This window comes from Phyllopteryx taeniolatus, chromosome 6 (assembly GCF_024500385.1).
Source record: "Phyllopteryx taeniolatus isolate TA_2022b chromosome 6, UOR_Ptae_1.2, whole genome shotgun sequence".
Taxonomy (NCBI): domain Eukaryota; kingdom Metazoa; phylum Chordata; class Actinopteri; order Syngnathiformes; family Syngnathidae; genus Phyllopteryx; species Phyllopteryx taeniolatus.
Genome location: NC_084507.1, coordinates 19,074,547 through 19,095,498, shown reverse-complemented (window position 1 = coordinate 19,095,498; position 20,952 = coordinate 19,074,547). Strand labels below are relative to the sequence as shown.

The window sequence follows — 20,952 nt, the reverse complement described above, 5'->3', positions numbered from 1 at the left end:
GAATACAACTATAGTGAATTTATAGTTTGTCTTAATTCAATATCAAATAGTAAATTATGTAGAATTGCATTCGATGTCTTTGAAAAGTGACTTGCAATACGCTATTTGACCAGCCAGTGACTCTGTTGAACATTGCCACAAGTCATTAAATGAAACAAGAAGAAGAAAACGCGCCTTCTGATTGGCTGGAACCTCCCGGAAGTAACGTCACAATAACACGCAGGTTTTCGGTGGGAAAATGTTTTCTCCAATATGTGACATTTATAATATTACTGCATAACCTCCTGTTAAGAGTAAGCAAGTATATGCTAAGCGAATGGTGATTTAATTGTAGATTTGAATGCCGTGAATTTTCTGGTTTAATCGGGATAGAAAGTTTACTCCCTATTGTTTGCTAGCAGGAGACAATTGTGACGTGTTCTTGTGCACAAAGTCACATTTTTTGTCACGCGGATGCATGGTTAGCGCTTAACCTTACAAAACATTTGTTAAAGCATAGTTAAAAAGTGTCAACAATGCCCGAAATCAAACTGCAGCACGTTGTGTCGTGTAGCACCGAGGACAATGTAAGTGAAATGTCTTTGTTGTGTTATGGAAACTTCATCTAAGTGGTGTAAAGTTGTTGTTTTTAAGATGGCTATGTGTTTTTTTTTTTTGTGGCAAACAACAGACTCACAAGGCGGACAACTTGCTGAGCTCGGACACGTACAGAAAATGGAAAGCCGCCCGAGCCGGAGAGAAGCAGACGTCAGTCATTCTGCAGGTGGGATTTTTATGTTATTTTTTTATCACGCTATTACGTAACTTACTGCTAATGATGTCAATGCTAAATGGGATACAAAACGTGTTGAAAATGTTGCTCTAGACCAGGGGTGGGCAAACCTTTTGGCTCAGGGGCCACATTGACTTTTGAAATTTGACAGGTGGTCCAAGCCAGGACCAGATGCTTACATATACAAAATAAACAACAACAACAAAAAAAGGCATTGTACTGTTAATACTTAGATTTACTTTCAATGGGAACAGCGTTGTTTTGTTGATCACCTTTTTTGCCAGTGAATCAAAGTCTTGTTAGTTTTGTTATGGCAATTCTCAGGTGTTCATCACTCAACTGTGATCTGGAGGATGTTTTGTTCGTGTTCATCACACTAAAAGTCTGTTCACACACATACATTATATAGAGCCAAACACCACCAGCATCCTCTGTGCCATCTTCTGGATTTTTGGAAATGTGTCTGCGCTTAGTGAAGCATAAAACTCATCCAGTTTGAGAGTTGAACTTGTCTTTTAAGACAGTATCACATTGGAGATCAATCAGTTCCATCAGCAGCTCCCGTGCCGCTGTTTCAGGGTCTTGGTGACTGAACCTTGGGTGGCAGTTTGTCAGATAAACGTGTTTTGCTGAGCCTGCGAGCTTGATTTTAACCGCTGAGCCGTAGCCATCAGTTCCTGCGTTGATTGACTGTTAGCATAATCAGAATGCATGGGAAAAAAGTGACACCTGATGTTATATTCCCCTAAAACCACAATGGTTTCTTAACAAATTAGACATACAGCCTACAACGGACTTCAGTGAAAAAGTATTTAGTAGTCCATTCGATATTTAACACTCGGCACTCACTGTCACCTTTTCTTTTTTTTGGCCCACTCATGTTTGAAGAAGGGTTGAGAGCAGTAGCAGAGTTAAAACAGAACAGCCAAAGTCAAGTCAATGTATCACTGCGCTACCTGGTGGAACCACTGGGCATTACAGTTGAATGAATGTAGTTGTGATTTCTGATATGATTTGGGCGATTCTGTACCAATCTTTGGTGGGCTGGATTGAAATGATCAATGGGCCGGATGTGGCCCGCGGGCCGTAGTTTGCCCACCCCTGGTCTAGACAGTATAAAACGCTTAACGCAAAACGTAAATAAAAAGCTTAATTTGGCTTAATATCCCAAAACTGTCAGCGATCATCACCAAAATTTCTCATCTCTACTCATGGCAGCTTGAACCTAATATATTACAACAATTTGATGGACGTTAAGCGTTTTCGTCTGTATACACATGCATTAGAGCAGGGGTTTCAAACTAATTTTTGTCTCGGGCCGCATTGTAGTTATGATTTCCTTCAAAGGGCCATTAGAACAATGAAATGTTTAATCACAAAATCATATTATTACCATTACACAACAAATTGAGGGATAACTAGTTTTCAACTCAGAAGACAAGGATAATAGTTTGTTCAAGTATTGTTTAAGTTACTGTAGAAGAAGGGTTTGGTAACAGAAAAATGTAATATTTCAACATTATTGTTTACTATTACAGATTTGAGCAAAAATCATAGAAGTCGACGAGCATGATTTGCTTCGCGGGCCACATAAAACTATGTGGTGGGCCGCATCTGGCCCCCGGGGCTTGAGTTTGACACCTATGCACTAGAGAAAAAGCTTAACGTCGCTTAATGAGGAACACACTTAACGTTCATAAAGTCCATAATATTTGCGCTATTGTTCTGATATTTTCAGAAGTCGAGGGGGCATAAGTAGAGATGTCCACATACATTTTTGGTGATAATTGATGATAATTTTTCCAACGTAAAGCGATCCATATGCGCTCACTATACAGAAGCTCAATGTCGCTTAATGTCAGTAAACTATTAAAGACATCAATGTCCAAAAAATGAAAAATCATATGAGATTTTTTTTGAAAATGTATCTACAAACCCCTGGTTAAGTGTTTAAATGTTTTTGTGGGGGGTCCGAATATGGGTTGCGCTCGAATTAGCACCGATTCATGTATAGCACTTCTAAATACTGCCACTTAATAATATAGTAGATTTCATGCATGTTTTTGGAATGTGGGTCGAAGCCAGAGTACACAGAGAAGGTCCACACAATCACGGGAAGATAACGCAAACTCCACACAGGCGAGGCCGGATTTGAACCAGGGTCCTCAGAACTGTGAGGCAGATGTGCTAGCTAGTCATTCACCGCGCCACCTATATATTTTATATAGGTATTATTTTTTTCACTTTTGCACTCAATTATTTGTATTGTTACTCTTATTTGTTTATGTTTTGTTACTCTTATTTGTTAGTTTTTTTAGGAGCAGGTGCAGTTCTGCTCCCCCTATTCTGCCTAGCAACTAGTAACCATGCTGCTTAACTGACTGACTTTGTTTGAATATACAAAATAATGTTGAAAAGTTACATTATAAATTTAATGATAACAAAATAATACAAATGTTTTGTGATTTAAAAAAATAAATTTGTATTATTTTAATTCTCTATATTAAAAACTGTATTTAACACATACATAAGGTGCACCGTATTATTGGGCGCAGGCATGGTAAAGCATACGCGAGGTTAAAACATACGGTAGCGTATGTTTTTAAAAAGGCAGCGGGAGCAGAACTGAGTTTGGTTGTACTTGATTGAAGTATTTAACAATGTACTCACGTTATTTTCTGATCAATCCTCATCCACAAATCCATCAAAGTCCTCATCTTTTGTATCCGAAATGAACAGCTGGGCAAGTTCTCCATCAAACATGCCGGGTTCCCTCTCGTCATTGTCTGAGTCAGTCTCATTGCCGGGGGGCTGTTCAGCAATGATGCCGGCGTTTTCCTGCTTCCTCCACTTGCGAACCATCGATTCGTTGATCTTGAATTCTCTCGCGGCTGCTTGATTCCCATGTTCCTCCGCGTAACTGATAGCTTGCAGTTTAAACTGTGCTTCGCAAGCGTGTCTCTTCGTAAGTTCCATTTTCGGGGGTCCTTAGCCAAACCGATGTTGTTTTGCACAATGCACATACCGGCGCTATATACCTACTGGGGGCGTGCCTTTAGCGTCCTCTTTCACGCGCACCCTTCCCCCTTTAATGTCCGCATGCTGTCCTCAGTCACGTCCGCCTTTCCTCTATATAAGCAGCGTGTCGGCAGGAAATGCTCCCAGTTAGTCAAGCGCCGCACTCGTCACACAACAACATTTACAGATTTTGGAACTCGGTGTACACATAAGGCACGCCGCATTATAAGGCGCCCCGTCCATTTTGGAGAAAATTGAAGACTTTTAAGTGCGCCTTATGGCCGTGAAAATACGGTGTGTGTGTGTGTGTGTGTGTTTGTGTGTGTGTGTATATGTAACAAACATTTGGTCATTCATACTTTTTACTTTATAGTGACAATATTTATTTATTTTTTCTTAATTGGGCTTCGGAGCAGGAGTAATAGTGCCCCACCGATTCTGCCCAGCAATTAGTGCAATTTTGTGTCTTTCACACAGAACCCAGCAAAGCGGGACATTGCTGTGTTTGTGTGCAGTCTCACACTGCGACACGGCATCCTTCCATTAAATAATTAGATGACATCAGGGCAAGAGTTGGTAGTCAGCAGCAATTGTTTTAACACAACATAGCAGGAGGAGTGAGTGTCAGGTGTTTAATTTCACCGGTTCCTTTCTGACATTCCTAGTTTGAGAAGGAGGAGCAGGTGCACAGCATTGATATTGGAAATGAAGGGTCGGCGTTCGTCGAGGTTCTGGTGGGGAACTCCTCCGCCACCAGAGAGCAGGACTATGAGGTACCCAGCCAAGCTGCATCCCCTTCCGCCCTAATTAGCTTACTTCATTTTACAACTTTTAATGCCACTCTCACTGTCTTATTTTGCAATTCAGGTGCTACTGGTCACTTCGTCCTTCATGACACCCACAGAGAGCCGTAACGGCACTAACATGAGCAGGGTACGCTTCTTTGGACCTGGACAGCTCCAGAAGAGTACGGCGCAGGAGAAGTGGGACCGAGTGAAAATTGTATGCAGCCAGCCTTACAGTAAAGTAAGACTCTCACCATGTAGAAATTGATCATACTGTATGCTTGTCATGCACACTGGCATATGTCAGAGATGGCAAAACTACTGACACTGTGTACTTAAGTAGAGGTACAGCACAGTGCAGACGTTTTTCGGGTGTTTTAGCCATTTACAGGGGTCGTATCTATCGACCTTTTTAAGGGAGTTCACAGAATCGTCACCAAGTGTCGCTTAATAGTGAAAGTGATGAGTTTTCATCATTCTTTGTACAATCAAAAAGCAGATGATAGCCTTGTAGATGAAAACATATTTGAAATAATTGATATGATCGTTGCTAAATATGATCTCTGTTCTTTAGTAAAACCAACTTTTTACCATGTAAAATGAATTATAATGAAAAGACGTGTATGTGTCTCTTTTAGAACATAGCGTACGGCCTGGCCTTTGTCAAGTTTCATTCGCCTTCGGACAAAAATGACCCTCCAGTGACCTCCCCGGTACCACACTCACTCACTCTTTTTTTTTTTTTTTTAACCTGTTTTGTTTTGCAACATTATTTTTTCTCCTTACTCTCAACATGCAGAAGTTGACCAAACTGGGTCAGTTCCGGGTGAAAGATGACGCTCCCGCCTCAGGCTCTAGCATCCAACCCGGCAGTCTCTTCTTCAGCGCCAAGTCCAATACTTCCCCCAAAGGCAAATAATTACATTTACCAGTTGGCTGACTACAACTCATTGCGATCATAATGATGCTTACACGTTTTTTTAAAAATGAGAAACAGCAATTTTGACATCCTTTATTGTGTATGAAGATGCTTTGTGCTCATCCGGTGCTCTTTTCAACTTGTAGCGTCACCACAGAGTAACAAGTTGAGCTACGCTGCCGCCGCCCTGCAAGCCGCCGGGCCTGCCGCCCCACCTGCCGCGCCTCCATCGTCGTCCACCCCACCACAGGTATTAAACATCATCCTCCGTCTTAGGACACCCGCCGACTGTGACAAGCTGCGTGCGAATGTCCAACCTCGAAGGAACCTCGCATTTTTCTAAGCTTTTTCTAAGGAAATGGCAACATGTCGATATTAGATGAGGAGTTGCCTGGCAACCGCCTGACTCTTCAGGAACTCAATAATCAGGCAGTCTTAACTACACAAACATGTTTGAATGGTTTTGTACTTGTACATATTTCACAGAAAAGTGTAAAGGGGACATATAATGGAAAAATCTTTTGTATGCAAATATTTTTTCCCCCTCTATGTTGCCGCACATCGTCAGCACCAAGCAATAATTTTTGGTTTTTGCTGTATATATTCTCTCAATGCCCTTGCATGTGGAAAAGGAGAGCCACAGTTGCCGATGCACTTGTCAATCATTTATTGAATGCCGGTAGAACACTAGAACACATAAACAAAGTGAGCACACTCATGCAGAAGCTGCTGTCAGTTGCAGCCCACCATGCCTGACCGCTTAAAGGCACATGCATGTACACAGACTATGTATTTTCTGTCAATTTTATGCTTGTAATTTTTTGGGGTGTGTTCAAAAACATTGTGTAATGTGTTTAAAAAATGTGTTTTAACGTGTTTAAAATATGTGGGGTGTTTATTTGGGTGTCGTGACGTGTCCATGCGTACCGTGCAAAAGTCAATGCAGTTCTGCTTACCTTTGCTTTGACATTATAGCACGACCGTCACACCCGGCTGTTTCTGCATGATAGTGCCTCTGTTTTCAGATAGGCTAGTCCCTGACTCTGGCCATCACTTGAAAGTGCCTTTGGATCTTATCCCAGCCTGGCTGATCATGTCATCACTGGAGAAACCTGGAGCCTCACTGTTACATAACAGTAGGGCAAAAGTACAGAATGTCCTGCTCACAGACACATTTTTTGGAAATAGGCAGATAAAGATTTGCTCGGTTGTTTGATTTCACTTTGGGTGAGTAGGCACTCCAGAGACCAACTATTGGTATACGAGCAATAAAAAAATACATTTTCCATTAGTGTCCTCTTCAAGCTTTTCCTACAATAATGAAAGCATGTCAATTTTCGATTACTGATTTCCTGGCAACTCAAAAAATCATCAGTCTCAACGACACAAACGTCTTTGACTGGTTTTGTTGTTGGGGCTAAGCAGCATTTGGGAAGGTTCCTGGTTCGATGCCTGGAGCCCTGAGTAAGCATATTGAACTGATAGTTGCTGCTGAATTTGTGTCATTACTTTGCTTTCAAGTTGTCAGCCTGTGAATGTAAAAAAATGTCTCTTTGTGTACCTTGCCGGTAGCAAGTCACTGTACAAATGCAGCCCACTTACGATTTAATGGCCTCGTTTTGCTGTTTATTCAGGCAATGTGTGTGAATAGGCAGCGGGTGCTTTTGAGAATGGCAACAGAGGCAATTCTGATGGTGCAAATTTAGTGGCCATTTTTGTGTTATTACTGTTCCTTATTTACACCCTCCCCCACCCTGCTTAGGGTGATGTATGGGGCATTTCTTTCGACTTACTAAAGGAGACATATTGGGCATTTTTCTTCACAATTGAAAACATTTCCCTGGTGTTTTTGGGGCATTCAATCGATCACAACCGGACTGTTCAGGTTGTCTTAGAAAATGTTTCGCCTCTCATCCGAGCAGGCTTAATCAGTTTGTGCAACAAGGCTTAGGACAGACTAGCCTGAGTTGCTGTTGGGAAACTTACCTATTTACTTGGTTCATCCTTTCATCAATCCACCCACACGTTTGTGTGCTGTCTGTCCTTTCATCCAGCCATCTATCCTCCAAACTATCCAATGATATTTATGTATCCATCTATCTATCTAGGCACCTGCAAAGAGAAAGTTTGAGTTTAGCAAGGAGCGTGAGTCAGTCCCCGGTCCCCCCCACCCCAAGAAAAGCAGCACAGGAAGCTCGCCGGAATTCAAACCCGCAACTCCCAAAGTCAAGACTGGCACGCCGAGCCCCAGCAGCTCCAAAGGTGACGCCTTCTACCACCACCTCATGCGCAATAGTTAGACCACCATGTCATAAAGATGTTTTCTTTTTTTTTTTTTCTTTATTGATCTCTGCAGCCTCAGCGAAGGTGTTTGCCGAAAAGAGGCATGAGGGTTTGCCCAAAACCAAAGAGCAGCCATCCAAAGGCGTCAAGAGTCCGGAGAAAGTGGCCTTCAAGCGCATCATGGAGGGAGTGGTGTTTGTCCTCAGCGGTTTCCAGAATCCCTTCAGGGGGGAGCTGAGGGAGAAGGCTCTGGAGATGGGAGCCAAGTACCGGCCGGACTGGACGCCCGACTCAACGCACCTCATGTGAGTCAGCTTTAGGGTGTTGAGCTGCATCTGTCCAAGTGCTGCATTATTTTGATTCAAAGCATGATTTCAGTCCAATTAATTCGTTTTTAACATTATTGGTTTTATTTTAAATAAAAATAAATTGTTTTTATTAGTTTATCATTTGAAATGTTCAAAAAATATGTTGCCATTTGTAATTGTCCATGTTAAATGTCTTTTTAATTGGAAAAATAATTATCATTTAGTACAACATTTAAAAAATTATTTTTCTAACATTTTTAACGTTTTCAATTAATAAAATTCAGTTTGTTCCCATTTATACTAATAGTGAATGTAAAATGTCCGTATTTGAACATATACAAAATTCCTCAGCTAAACCTTCACTTCTGGTAAACTGGACTTTTTCTATCCCTAGTTTTGAATGACACTGTAAAGAGGTGTTAATTAATATGTATTTTATTGCAGTTGAACGTTGCATTTGTCCTAAATATGGTAAATACACTACATTACGAGAAACTGCTCTGGGTCTGACTGAGTGCACTTGGACTCTGCCGCATACTCCAGCCACAATATTGTTGTCTTTCATTTTCATGATAATCATGTACAACATGGCTTCTGATCTTAAAGCCTCAGCCTCATTTTAAATGAGACGTGAAGAAAATGTGACACCCTCGTTAGCACTCTCACCAACACCGACTTTGACGGCCCCAAAGCAGAACATTGGCCTTGCCTGCACTCCTTATGCAATCTAATCCTGTTTGTGCATTTGTGTGTGTGTGTATGTCTCCTCTCATTAATGTCCAGCTGTGCTTTTGCAAACACCCCCAAGTACAGCCAGGTGAAGTCGGCAGGGGGCATGATCGTGCGCAAGGAATGGGTGATTGACTGCCATAAAAGAAAACAGAAACTCTCCTACAAGAGGTAATTATATGCAGGGCTGCATAATATGTGGGACCGATTTTCATACCATTTACACAGTTGCCAAATGTTACGGAACGTCCATATTTTGTTACGGAAATCACTGAATGTTGACTCATTATGGCTGTAGCACTAATTGTTCTGGATATTGGGAAAAAATAAATATCCAGCACCCACATTGAACAGCTGCTGTATGCATGTTATTTTATCACGCCCCCGAGCGTATCGCCTCCATGGTAACGAAAGAGCTACACTTCTTACAAATGTCACCAAGGCAGGACGAGGAGTGGATAGGCGAAGATGATGTGAAAGCCATGCTAATTGCTAAGCTATTGTGTCATGCAGTCGCATAACCTCGAAATACTGTTAAGTGATTTGGTGATACAGTACACTTGTTACGTAGTTCTGGCGGGAACTGCGTTTTTGCGGCGAGTAACCAACTTTGAACAACAGAATAACGTGTTTAGAGACCGGAAATTAATTAGTACACCCCTTTAGAACATGGGCAGGTACAAAGTATCTTGTTATTAATAAATATTTGTAATATAAGATAAGAACGCGTGTGGCGCTCACTTAATAAGTTATAAGAGACGGGCTTGCGAGCTATGTCACAGAGTGTCATTGACCCACTCCAATTTTCATATCAGGCAGGCAAAGGGGTGGAGGACGCGTTAGCAACCCTGATAGACAGCGCTGTTGGGGATCTGGCGTGCAAAAAAACACATGCATTGGCATCTTGTATTGATTTCTCATCGGCATTTAATTGTATGCAACCCCATATTCTTGTCAGTAGGCTCTCTCAAATACCAGAAATAGATGTCGGGCACCGTAGGTTGGTTGTTTAGCTGGCTGACCAGAAGGCCACAGAGTGTTTGTATAAATGGCACCTTGTGTGTTTTCTACAGGCTCACCCCAAAGGTGCGTCTTGTCACCCTTGTTATTTATACTCTATAGTAACTGATGTCGTAGACGTAATACATTGGAGTCATTATCTATAATAAACTAAGCTGATGATACAGTGATCCTTAGTCTCTTACAGGACCATGAGATGGGCCATGGTCCTGTTTTGAATAATTTTACCAAATTCACAACATCAAGGCCACCCGCCGTGGCGGTCTGAAATTACGTGGCATCTGAATAATGGAGAATTCTCCACTCCGGCTCTAAATGAGCTGTGAAGATCCGACGGTGCGCTCATCCTGTAGCGACTCAAGAATCGACACAGCCAATCCCTATTTATTCATGGAGACTGAGATCATTATCGTGGCCTGGTGGCAAATTATCGTACTTTGCCGCCTAGCTCCTCAAACACCCTACGGAGAAAACTCACAACTTCCCTAATTGTCACTCAGCTGTCTACAGTAGAGTACTTGGTTCAAAGTCAATGGCAATTAAATGACTTCTCAAGGAGTAGTTCAAACAGGTTCGACTCCTAGAATGCACAAAATCTGTGAAAAACTGCAACTATGAACCCAGATAGTAGACTACCTGTGTATATGTTAAGTTGTTGCAGCTTAATGTTGCATTCCTATGAATGGACGGTGGAGAAAAAGAGTATAGCGGGTATTTAGCCTAGTATGGCATATTTATTAAGGAGCTGTTGCTCTCATCAGTCTCACGGAGCGAACAGCCATCAAAGAACTCTGCTGACACTCAGGAAGAAAACAAACATAAATGGCATAATGACACAGGCATGTGCCCTAGTGCCTCACTGTGGCACAAGCATAATACTACACATCACCAGTAAACATCGTACAAACTCTGTATAAACAGTACTGTACATTGCACATCAACAGCATGTCATAGCATCGGTTCTTTGTCGATTTTCACAAGCATGTATTTTCATTGGGGGTTGGACTCAATTTAAAAATAGAATTACATATGCCAGCAAGTGTAATGTTTTTCAATTCTAGTATGTTTTATAGACAAATAGACATAAGTGAACTTACCCATGAAAATTCAATAAAAAATTAAAATTCTCCATAATGCAGCGACATACACCAGCATATTAGTTCCATTTCTACTATTTAAAGTGATAAAACAAGAAAACGTGCATTGTGCGTGTGTGTGTGCGTGCTGCCACTTTTAGGGCGAGAATGGGCGAGAGTGAGGGAGCAGTGGTTGTCTGTGTGAAGAAAAGTGGAAGAAAAAAAATAGCATTAAAGTCCTTGCCCTGATTCCCCCAAATCACCCCCAAAATGGCACATTCCACCACAACCAAAATGGCTGATTACCTGTGCATTTCACAACGTAGGTTCTTAATTCATATTTATGCGGCTTGTCACGATGACCGTACGTGCCATATTTCCTGTAAATGGACACACAAGTGGCGGGTTGTAATTCATTGCATTTTAATTATACTGTTTTTCAATTCAAATAGGCTTGACACACCAATTAAATTAAATCAAATATAGATTTCAGGCATCTACATACACAAACAGATTGCCATTATTTTCTACCTTCTAAAACAGTTTAAAAAAAACCAAAAAAAAAAACATTGTTGCATGTGTGTGCGACCCCTGTAAGGGGTGCGTGAGAGAGTGTGATGGAGCAGTAGCGTCCCTGCCCTAATTTTCATACGTACTGTTGTGCAGATTTAGTCTTTAGTCATTTAGAAAATGACTCCTTATAAAGACAGCGTATGAACGTTATGTCCCGTGATACTTAAACTCCCCTGTGTTAGTCAACCATTTTTTGTTTGAGGCGATTTAATAAAGCGATGGCACTGGAGAGTTGGGGGATGTCAACTTTAATGGAAATGGGAGAAGACACTTTTCACAAACAAACTAAGCTGCAATGATGCATCTTTTATGTTCCCAAAGTCTCTCCCAGAGACACGGTGGCGTTATATACCCCTCACCTCCACCTGCCCCCAACCCCACCCCCCCTCGCGATTGTGAGCCGCCAGTGCTTTGATGATGTTTCCTTTATTTACCGGCTGCATCTGGTATGCTTAATTAAAACCAGCACTTACTTTGATGGTGACAAGGGCCCGACAACCACCTGAGCGTCCACGCTGACATCACAATACAAGTGACTGCTACTTAAGAAGAGTCCACGCACTTATGCTGTTGCACGCACACAGTCATGTGACGTCTAAAACTATTCTAGTCACTGCATGCAACGAACCAGGTTTCTTATTTTGCATTTTTGAGTATGCAAGAGACACTTTAAGCTAAGCTCTTAAGGTTATTTTTTAAAAGTTAATAAACTGTTATTCAGATAATAATTTTTGTACGTTCTGTATATGGACTGTGTGTAAATATTTTAACTGTTTAAATTAACCACGGTATAATATAACTACAGCAAGAAGGACTGAGCCCTGCCGTGATTAGCAAAAGAACGCGAGTAATTGACGCCCCTCCCCCAAAGAAAGTTTACAATTGCCTATACAGTGGTGCCTTGAGATATACAGTAAGTGCCTTAGCTTGCACGTTTTTCAGAATACGCGCCGTCGGGCAGTTTTTGTTTTGGTAATTGCTGAACCTTCTATTAGGTCTCTGGTGTGCATATTTTGTTGCAACTCTGAATGAGGCCACTGCCATTCAAAGTCAGTTTTTCAGCCTTTGTTCTGCGTCGCTGTTCTGTATGAACAGCACAGACGTAGGGATGTAGTCGACCCGAGTTTACAGCCTTGGGAGGTAGTATCAGAGCTGTAACAGAGGTGGGACGGCACCTGTGTTTCAGGAAATACTGGCTGGAAAGACGAGACACCTGACACTGACTGCTTTCCAATTGCACTTTCTTCAGTTCTTTTACAGCTGTGATTCTCCAATTTTGTGGAAAAAAATGGGTGAAAGAGACCAAAATTAACATTTCACCGTGTTACTGTTCTGTATAAACGGCAACGACACAAAATGGCAGGAATGTTTTGTCAACCCAGCAAATTTCTTCCTTCCGAGGTGTTATCAGAGCAATACCAGGCAGGACAATACCTCTGTGTAAGGGACTACTGGAAAGTGGGGACACAAGAGGCTCGCTTTTCCCATCTGTTGTGTTGAAAGCAATTGTTGCTGTGAAACTGAAGACGTAACACTCACTTCAGAGGTAGTGTCAGAGACGTAACAGAGGCAGGATGGTTCCTGTGTGTAAGAGAGTGCTGGAAACACCTGACACTCAGTTCACACTGGCCCTTGTTGTATTAAAAGCAATTGCCACTGTCCGACAAGTATTTTACATGTAACAACAGATGCTGGCACTGATAACTGATTATCTGATTGTGGTGTCACTGTATGAAATTGACACAGTTGTGGCAATATCCTGCCTATGCTGGGTTTTGTTTAAAAGGCAAAAGCAGATGAATGCCACATCTTCTGTTACGCCTCTGATGTGTTCATTTTGCAGGAACTCTGGGATAAGTCGGGATGCATTGTTGCTGTCGGAAAGGTGTTGTGGCAATATCACACCTCTGCTAAGGTTAAAGTCCAAGGCGAATACATGCCAGATATTCTGTTATTGCTTTGGTGCACCAATTTTGCGAAAAAGGCCACACACACATGCCAGATCTTCAATCAGTTTGGACTAGATGCTCTTAGTTGTGTGTTTACTTTAAACACTGAAGTCGATGTCCTAACTGCTTTTTACCATTGACTTTGTGTCCAAATGCACATCAACCAGAGTCAGCCAAGAGTCCTTGTTGCTCATTCCTCTTCATCTATGTCTCCATCTAAGAGGAAACATGTCTGAATGACTGTCTGAAAGCCGCATTCTTATTTTTAGTCACCATAATACATTGTTCACCATCTCACTAATGATGTCTGGTCCCTAAAGCAGAGTTGTGTCCCAGGTATCCTTGTAAGAGCTAAGCTTTATTATCCGTCCATCCATTTTCTGTACCGCTTTGCTGGAGCCTATCCCAGCTATCTGTGGTCGAGAGGCGGGGTACACCCTGAATTGGTCGCCAGCCAATCACAGTGCTTTATTATTATTAGGCTTTACACAATCAGGATGTTTGGGGCCGATCAGAGAGTTTTAAAAAAACGATAACCGATCACCAATCCGATCACAAGATGGGGGAATGTGTCTATTTAAATGACCTGTCATTTACTGTATATACTTGTGTACTTAATTGCTCAAAATATATATTTACAATAAATAATATATATTTGTTCCTCTACTTATGCCAGTGAGGCATAGTGATAGACAGAACTAATTAATGGTCTTCTATTAGATGGCAGGAAATAAATACAGTAATTAATGTATCCACTTTTTGTGTCATTTTTGTTTGTTGGTGTGCCGTGAGATTTTTCAATTGTAAAATATGTTCCTTGCCTCCATAAAGGTTGGAAATCACTGGTCTAGTCAGATCGTGTATTTTAATCAGTCAGGTCAAACCAACATTACAACATGACAGAAATAATGGGTGCTAACTTACCGTAATTAAATTATTTTTAATTACATTACTTCACCCACATTATTATGTGTGTGTGTGTGTGTGTGTGTGTGTGTGTGTGTGTGTGTGTAAAACGGTGAAGGATATGAAATCTTATGGCATAAAGAATTTAACCTTCTCTATGAACAATTATGCCGCTCTTTCCCTGACTGAAATCAAAGTGCATCTGTGGAAAAATAGATAAATTATTGTCTCAATCATTGAATTAGTCATCTCTATTTGTATTCTTTTTACTTGCAACACACACGAGGTCATACGTTTCATTGAAGTAGCCTCAAAAAGGTCTTTTGAAGCCTTACATTAGAAAAAAAATAACACTTTTTGTATGATGCCACCATAGACTGGCACCAGCCACAAGGGAAAAACAATGACGACGGCAGAATATAACCTTCATGAGGAACAAATCAAAAATTAAAACGTACCTGACAGCAAGTGAGATGTGTATCGTGCAGGCTTTTAATCTTCCTGCCACTTTTGTTGTGTATATGTGTGCCCAGCAGTTATTTGATGGATTGCGCAGAGTCGAGCTCAGAGAGCGAAATGGAGGCAGACGACCAGAGTGAGGAGGAAGTCAGCTTAAAGGTACGATTGGAAGAGTGCCCGTGAAAGAGGATCAAGCCAACTGTGTGATGTTGGTTAATGGGCTCTTTTAGCAGGCCTGTTTCTGGTTTTACAGACGCCGCAGAAACAGCCCAGACAAGTCTCTCCCAAAAAGGAGGCAGAGATGAGGAACATAGACGACGAGTACGCCGGCTCCACTGATGTGGACGATGAGCCAGGTTGGTGACAGTTGAACATTCATGTTGGGTTATGTTTAAATTGAAAACATTGGTGGCGGGAGCTAATATTTTGTAAATCTCCAGCAGAGGTGTATCTGGGACATCAAATGTCTCTGGGATCCTCTGCCCACATGCAATGACAAAAACTCTTCAAATTCTTTGTAATTTAGTGTCGCCCATTTTTCTAGTTTTTGCAGATCAGATGTGGTGACTATCACACTACTATGAGTTCGTCGTTGAAGGAAATGGCCAAAAATGACCCTAAAATGGCAGAAATCCTGTATGTCTACAGGCCTGGCTTCTTGAGACTTTTTCTGTCGGTCTAATTATGACAGACATGCCGACCAACTTTCATGTTGCGAAGTAGAACTGACTTCAGCAAAATGCTCATACAAACAGCCGGTGGTTGACACGGTAGTAAGTCGGTGTTGTCCCCTTTCTGAAACACAAGACCACAAAAGAACATTGACGCCGTTTGAGGATGGTGGCGGGGGCCCGATGGCCGTGACGAGACTTGGGCATGATTCTCATTTCTATGTTAATGCTGGGCCATAAGTGAAGTGGCCGAAGAGGCACAATAAAAACGCCTACGAGGGGCACAGCGTTTTAATTAGCGCTCCACGGTCAACGTTATCGGTCGCCTTTGTACCTCCTGTTTTCATTCTTTTTTTCCCCTCCACTTGAACCCCAACTTGACAGCATGCCATTCTTCGACACAAGAGGTTTGGTTGCGTTAAAGATCGACACTGCTCATGTGGTGTGTTTAAAAAAAAAAATAAAAATAAAAAAAGATAGAACTGTTTGCAACACTGTGTTTCTTGCCTCTGTTCGTGTGGGTGTGCGTACATGCATGTGTGTGAGGATGGATTGACAATAAATGCCTATGTTCACAGGCGGTGCCGAGGATTCTGCCGCTGACACAGAGGATGAACTTCAAAGGTAAACACGCAATAGATGTTTAGATGGCGAGTGAACAAACTTCAAGTTAAAGGACCCATGCCACATACATCCATTTTCCGTACCGCTCATCCTCACTAGGGTCGCGGGCTGCTGGAGCCTATCTCAGCTATCTTTGGGGCAGGAGGCGGGGTACACCCTGAACCGGTCGCCAGTCAATCGCAGGACACATCGAAACAAACACTCACATTCACACCTACGGGCAATTTAGTCTTCAATCAACCTACCATGCATGTTTTTGGGATGTGGGAGGAAACCGGAGTACACGGCAGCACTCCACACAGGTGGGGCTGGGATTTGACTTCCTGTACCTTGAAATAAGGCCTGTATCAACCCAATACTGATACCTGCAATCAGTATTCGCCAATCCCTACTGAAATTCTAATCCTGGTTTAAAACCCAACTTTGAAACCCTAACTGTGGCTTGAAACCCTATAATGAAATCTTAACCCAGACTTTCCAAACCTTTTTTGAGACCTAACTTTTTCTCGTAAAACCCTAACTCTGCCATGAAACCCACATTTGAAGCCCTAATCCACACTTGAAACCCTAACCCTTTACTTAAAACTCAAATTTGAAACCCAAACCCTTTTAAAAAATAAAATAAAATAAAAAATAAAAAGCCTGACTCAGGCTTGAACCCTCAATCACTGACATGAGTAAGTTTGTTAGAGCATCTTATATACAGTATGAGTACCCTGACATTTCATGTTTCGCAACGACTAGCGTTCCTTTAGACTCTGAGGTGTGGTCGCTCACAATGTTGTGTGCCTCCCCCAACAATCTGTACTTTAATAAACAGGAGACTAAACACTGACTTGTTTTGTGTCAGGGTGGAGAGCGAGAACAGTCAAAAGAAGACTAAAGCGGTAAAGCAGCAGCAGCAGGAGGAGGATCCCTATGGCGGGTCCACAGACGAGAACACTGACGCGGAGCAGGAGCAGGATCATCCCATCCCGGCTCTGCCGGGTTAGTCTGGCCGTCTTTTTGTGCACGTCAGCTGCAGTTCTGATTGGCCCTGGCTCGGCTTTGTCCCAGCCGCATCCCCCTCTCATGTTGTGTCCTCGTTTCTGACAGACTACCTGAACGGGAAGCACTTTTTCCTGTACGGAAAATTTCCCAACAACGAGAGGAGACTACTGACACGCTACATAGCCGCCTTTAACGGGTAACAAACAATTCCAAGCCAGGGTTATTGGTTTCTAGTTATCATCAAATGAGGATTTCAAGTTACGGTTTCAAACTAGACTTACAATTTCAAGTCTGGGTTAAGTTTCAAGACAGTCTTAGCATTTCAAAGTAGGGTTTTAAATGAGGGTTTCAAATTAAAGTATTTCAAATTTTGCTTTACTTTTAAGTAAGTTTTAGGGTTTCAAGTCTGGTTTGAGCTTTAAAAGTAGGGTTTCAAGACGGGTTTAAGGTTTCAAATGAGGGTTTCACACCTGGGTTTCAAACAAGGGTTACAGTTTCAAATTTAAGGGTTTTAAGCCAGGTTGCGGGTTTGGAATAAAAGTTTAGCGTTTCAAGAAAGGGTTAAGGTTTCATGCTTGGGTCAGATTTCAAACAAGGGTTGGTTTTAAAGCTCTTGTCTAACCTCGTAACTCTGCTTGCTCCTTAATAGAAACGCATTACTACTTCAGACCTCACTGATATTCACTGGCTGCACATATACTGTACACCACTCAATTGTACTGTCACTTAGCGGTTTGCTAAACAGCACTCATTGTAGTAAAGTCCAACAGTCGCAGGTTTGATACAAGGTGTCATCTCGACATTTTAAACCTTATGTTTACGTCATCCCTCACAGCGTACTGGAAGACTACATGTCTGACACGGTGCACTTTGTGGTGACCGGCGAAGGATGGCACGACTCCTTTGAGGACGTAAGTTCAGTCATCGTTTGGAATTTGTACAGACATGGACAAGTATTGGGACAAAAAAAATATACATACAGTCTATTTGTAAACCGTTGAGAATGAAATAAAGACCAGCAGTACTACCTGCAGAGCGTAACAGCTTGTACATGCAGCAAGAATAGTCAACGCAATGTATGTTGCAAAAAAACTGTCTCAATAAATACTTTTTAAATATATGGAGTTGAGGATTAAATAAACATCATCAATACTAATTAGTGACAGCTGTACACTACGTGCAGCAAGAATAGTCGGCAGTGTTGTATGTCACAGAACTATACATGTATAAACACATTCAGTCGAGAACCACCATCAATACTATCAGCAATGTGTTGACAGCTGTACATGCAACAGCAATAGTCAGCAGCATTGTATGTAGCCAAAACCATACAATAGTCTATTTTTACACAGTTGAGAATGAAATAAACACCAGCAATATGAACAATCAGCAATGCAGTGACAGATGTACAGTACATGCAGCAGCTGTAGTCAGCAGTGTGGTATTGATGAGGTCAAGTCCCAATACTTTTGTCCACAAGGCATTTCGGACATTGTAGGTTTCTTTGAATTGATTAATTTCCATTGGGGCAAATTTTTAGGCGCTGATGGACAACGGCAACCTGAACTTCGTCAAGCCCGGTTGGATCTACGCCATCAACCAGCGTCAGAAGCTACTGCCTTACCAGCCATACACCGTGGTGCCGTGAAAAGTCTGGCTTTTTTTTGTTTTGTTTGTTTTCATGAACTACCTTTTAAATGTTTCAAGTTGTTTGGCTACGTTTTACCTGTAAAAATCATATCTGCATCAACTTGTTATTTTGTTTGTTTGTTTTTGGGGAGGACTTTACTTGGCCTGCCTCTGGCAACCTTGTCTGGAAAATTCATCACGGCTGCGACTGTCGCCGGCGGCGCTGATAAGAGGTTTTTATGAGGCCACCAAAAAGTCAGGTGAAAGGTTGTGGTTATTTCGCCTTTTTTTTTTTCCCCTCCACTTTCTATGAGAGGGCTGCCTAAGATTCGATGAAAGTGGCTTTGTGGTACTTTTTGTGTAATATTGTGCGCTCGAGACGACACAGGCTCAACACATCTTGGCTGTCTTTCTAATTTGTTTAAATAAACAAAGTAGATTTTGAATTAAAGGTGCCGTTTATGTGACTTTTATACCCCTCCTGTATATTTAGGAACTGTTTGATAGAGACTATGGAGAGCCTAAAAAAATGCAAGGTGTTTTGCCTTTTATGTTGTCTGGGAATTCGTTTTTTTATTTTTTTTATGAATTTGGTCCATTTTAGAAAAATCGAATTTCTTTTTTTGTCCATTTCTGTAGATATTTGAATGGAAATGTTTGTAGTTTTTTTCCCATTTGTATGCAAATTTATTTGTAAATTTTGTGGGAATTATGTTTAGTGTTTGTCCATTTGTGATTTTCATATCAATATTGTGGGAATGTATAAGTTTTTATGGGAATTTCTGTCCATTATTTTAGTTGGAGTTTGTCTTTGTGGAAATTTTGTTTTTGTTGGTCATTTTTGTCCAATTGTGTGTGAAATGTTTGTGGGAATCTGTCAATTTTGGGGTGATTTGTCACTGGGATATTCTTTGTCCATTTTGGACACATTCGTTTTGTCAATTTTGAAATTCTTTCCATTTTTCTGGATGTTCATATCCATTTCAGTGGGAGATTTTGCCCATTTCGGTGGGTGTTGGCAGAGAACTTTTGAGTTTTGAGTATGTTTTTTTTTTTTTGGTGCAAATTTGTCCAATTTTGTAGGATTTTTGGTCCACTTCCGAGGATATATATATATATATATATATATTCAATTTCTGTTGGCATTTTTGCATAATTTGGGGCAAAGTTTTCTCTATTTTTATGTAGGATTGTTCTCCGTTTTGTCGGAATTTTGTCCCTTTTGGGATTTTTTTCCTATTATGTTTGTTTTGTCCATTTGTGTGTGGGTGTTGTCCCTTTTCTTTGCAGCTCCCTTCCCTGTTGTTTCTAAATGAACTCTCTAGAACTCATGTAGGTGGTCTCCTCTTCATCAGAGGGGATTAGGAAGAAGCTGTGAGGCGCAGGAGAGACTCAACCAGCGGAAAACATGAAGTTTGGATTCGCATTAGCAATGAAACTGTTATTACAATTTTTTTTTTAAAGTCTACCGTTATTGGTTTGTATTTTATATAGACGAGTTTAAAGGATTTAATGAATAGTTAGGATTATTTATGGTCTTTTATCCGCAGAGTATGAAAGGCAACGTGTAAATTGTGCAGCTCACATGATTTTTAAAAAGCTGTTTATGCCTTTACCGTTATGCAGGAAGCGTACTGTATTTCACTGGACCACCACCATTTGCTCTATCAATAAGAATTGCATTTTATTTAAATCAATATCTTTTTGAAAATAGGACTTTAAAGTTTGGCTGTTTTAGCATGGGAGACATTTACCCATATAAAACCAAGATGAATAAAAAAATGGTTAAATTAGAAAAACAATTACAAGTGTCTTTACTGTTATTGATCGAATTCTATGAATATCCATCCATTTTCTTTACCGCCAGTCACCCACCGTGCCGCCAATTCTACGAATATAACCCGTATAAATAAGATGAATATGAAAATTCCTATTGTCCCAAAATGGATTGTTTAAATATCACATTTTCCGGTGTATTTTTTAAGAAAATATTACAAACCCGTATTGACAAAAAAATAATACATTTAGGAATGTGTCTGTTATGTGTGTATTAATTAATCAAATATAGTAAATGTGTGTTGAAATCAATCAAATTTGTATCATGTATTTTATTACTCAAGAAGCTTAGCAAATAACCTTTAAAATAAAATGTGTATATAAAAATTCTCCAAGTTTCCCCCCCGAAAAACTTAAATCGTATATCAACTTTTCCTCTTGTCACTTTTTAGGAATTGAAATACT

The 20,952-nt window shown here is 41.0% G+C and overlaps 1 protein-coding gene and 1 long non-coding RNA gene across 7 annotated transcripts; one reads left to right on the top strand and one right to left on the bottom strand.

Annotated features, from left to right (window-relative positions):
- Positions 1 to 61: 61 nt before the first annotated feature.
- On the top strand, positions 62 to 20,513 carry xrcc1 (X-ray repair complementing defective repair in Chinese hamster cells 1). Of its 4 annotated transcripts, none has more exons than XM_061777132.1 (17): positions 62 to 566; positions 671 to 763; positions 4,456 to 4,563; positions 4,658 to 4,816; positions 5,214 to 5,288; positions 5,375 to 5,486; positions 5,641 to 5,744; positions 7,603 to 7,756; positions 7,851 to 8,082; positions 8,869 to 8,985; positions 14,875 to 14,956; positions 15,051 to 15,153; positions 16,047 to 16,092; positions 16,943 to 17,079; positions 17,188 to 17,278; positions 17,918 to 17,993; positions 18,623 to 20,513. In XM_061777132.1, the coding sequence occupies exons 1-17, from the start codon at positions 516 to 518 to the stop codon at positions 18,728 to 18,730; spliced, it is 1,848 nt and encodes a 615-aa protein (XP_061633116.1). In that variant the 5' UTR covers positions 62 to 515; the 3' UTR covers positions 18,731 to 20,513. The 4 variants fall into 4 exon arrangements, with proteins under 4 accessions (XP_061633116.1, XP_061633115.1, XP_061633118.1 ...); XM_061777131.1 differs by having other exon boundaries at positions 14,872 to 14,956; XM_061777134.1 differs by lacking the exon at positions 17,188 to 17,278 and having other exon boundaries at positions 14,872 to 14,956.
- LOC133479765 (uncharacterized) lies at positions 5,624 to 14,933 on the bottom strand. 3 transcript variants are annotated; one of them, XR_009789065.1, is made up of 4 exons: positions 14,797 to 14,919; positions 11,217 to 11,290; positions 7,481 to 7,606; positions 5,624 to 5,844 (listed from the first exon to the last, which is right to left on the bottom strand). It is a non-coding gene; the product is annotated as an uncharacterized LOC133479765 (long non-coding RNA). The 3 variants fall into 3 exon arrangements; XR_009789063.1 differs by lacking the exon at positions 5,624 to 5,844 and adding an exon at positions 6,476 to 6,617; XR_009789064.1 differs by lacking the exons at positions 5,624 to 5,844; positions 11,217 to 11,290 and adding an exon at positions 6,476 to 6,617 and having other exon boundaries at positions 14,797 to 14,933.
- Positions 20,514 to 20,952: the final 439 nt, after the last annotated feature.

What these genes read in the sequence shown, in the direction of transcription:
- xrcc1 (XM_061777131.1), top strand. Translation starts at nt 516, where the DNA reads ATGCCCGAAATCAAACTGCAGCACGTTGTGTCGTGTAGCACCGAGGAC. An exon ending in ACCCTCCAGTGACCTCCCCG is followed by an intron (nt 5,289 to 5,374) that starts GTACCACACTCA and finishes CTCAACATGCAG; the next exon opens with AAGTTGACCAAACTGGGTCA. An exon ending in GTCCAATACTTCCCCCAAAG is followed by an intron (nt 5,487 to 5,640) that starts GCAAATAATTAC and finishes TTCAACTTGTAG; the next exon opens with CGTCACCACAGAGTAACAAG.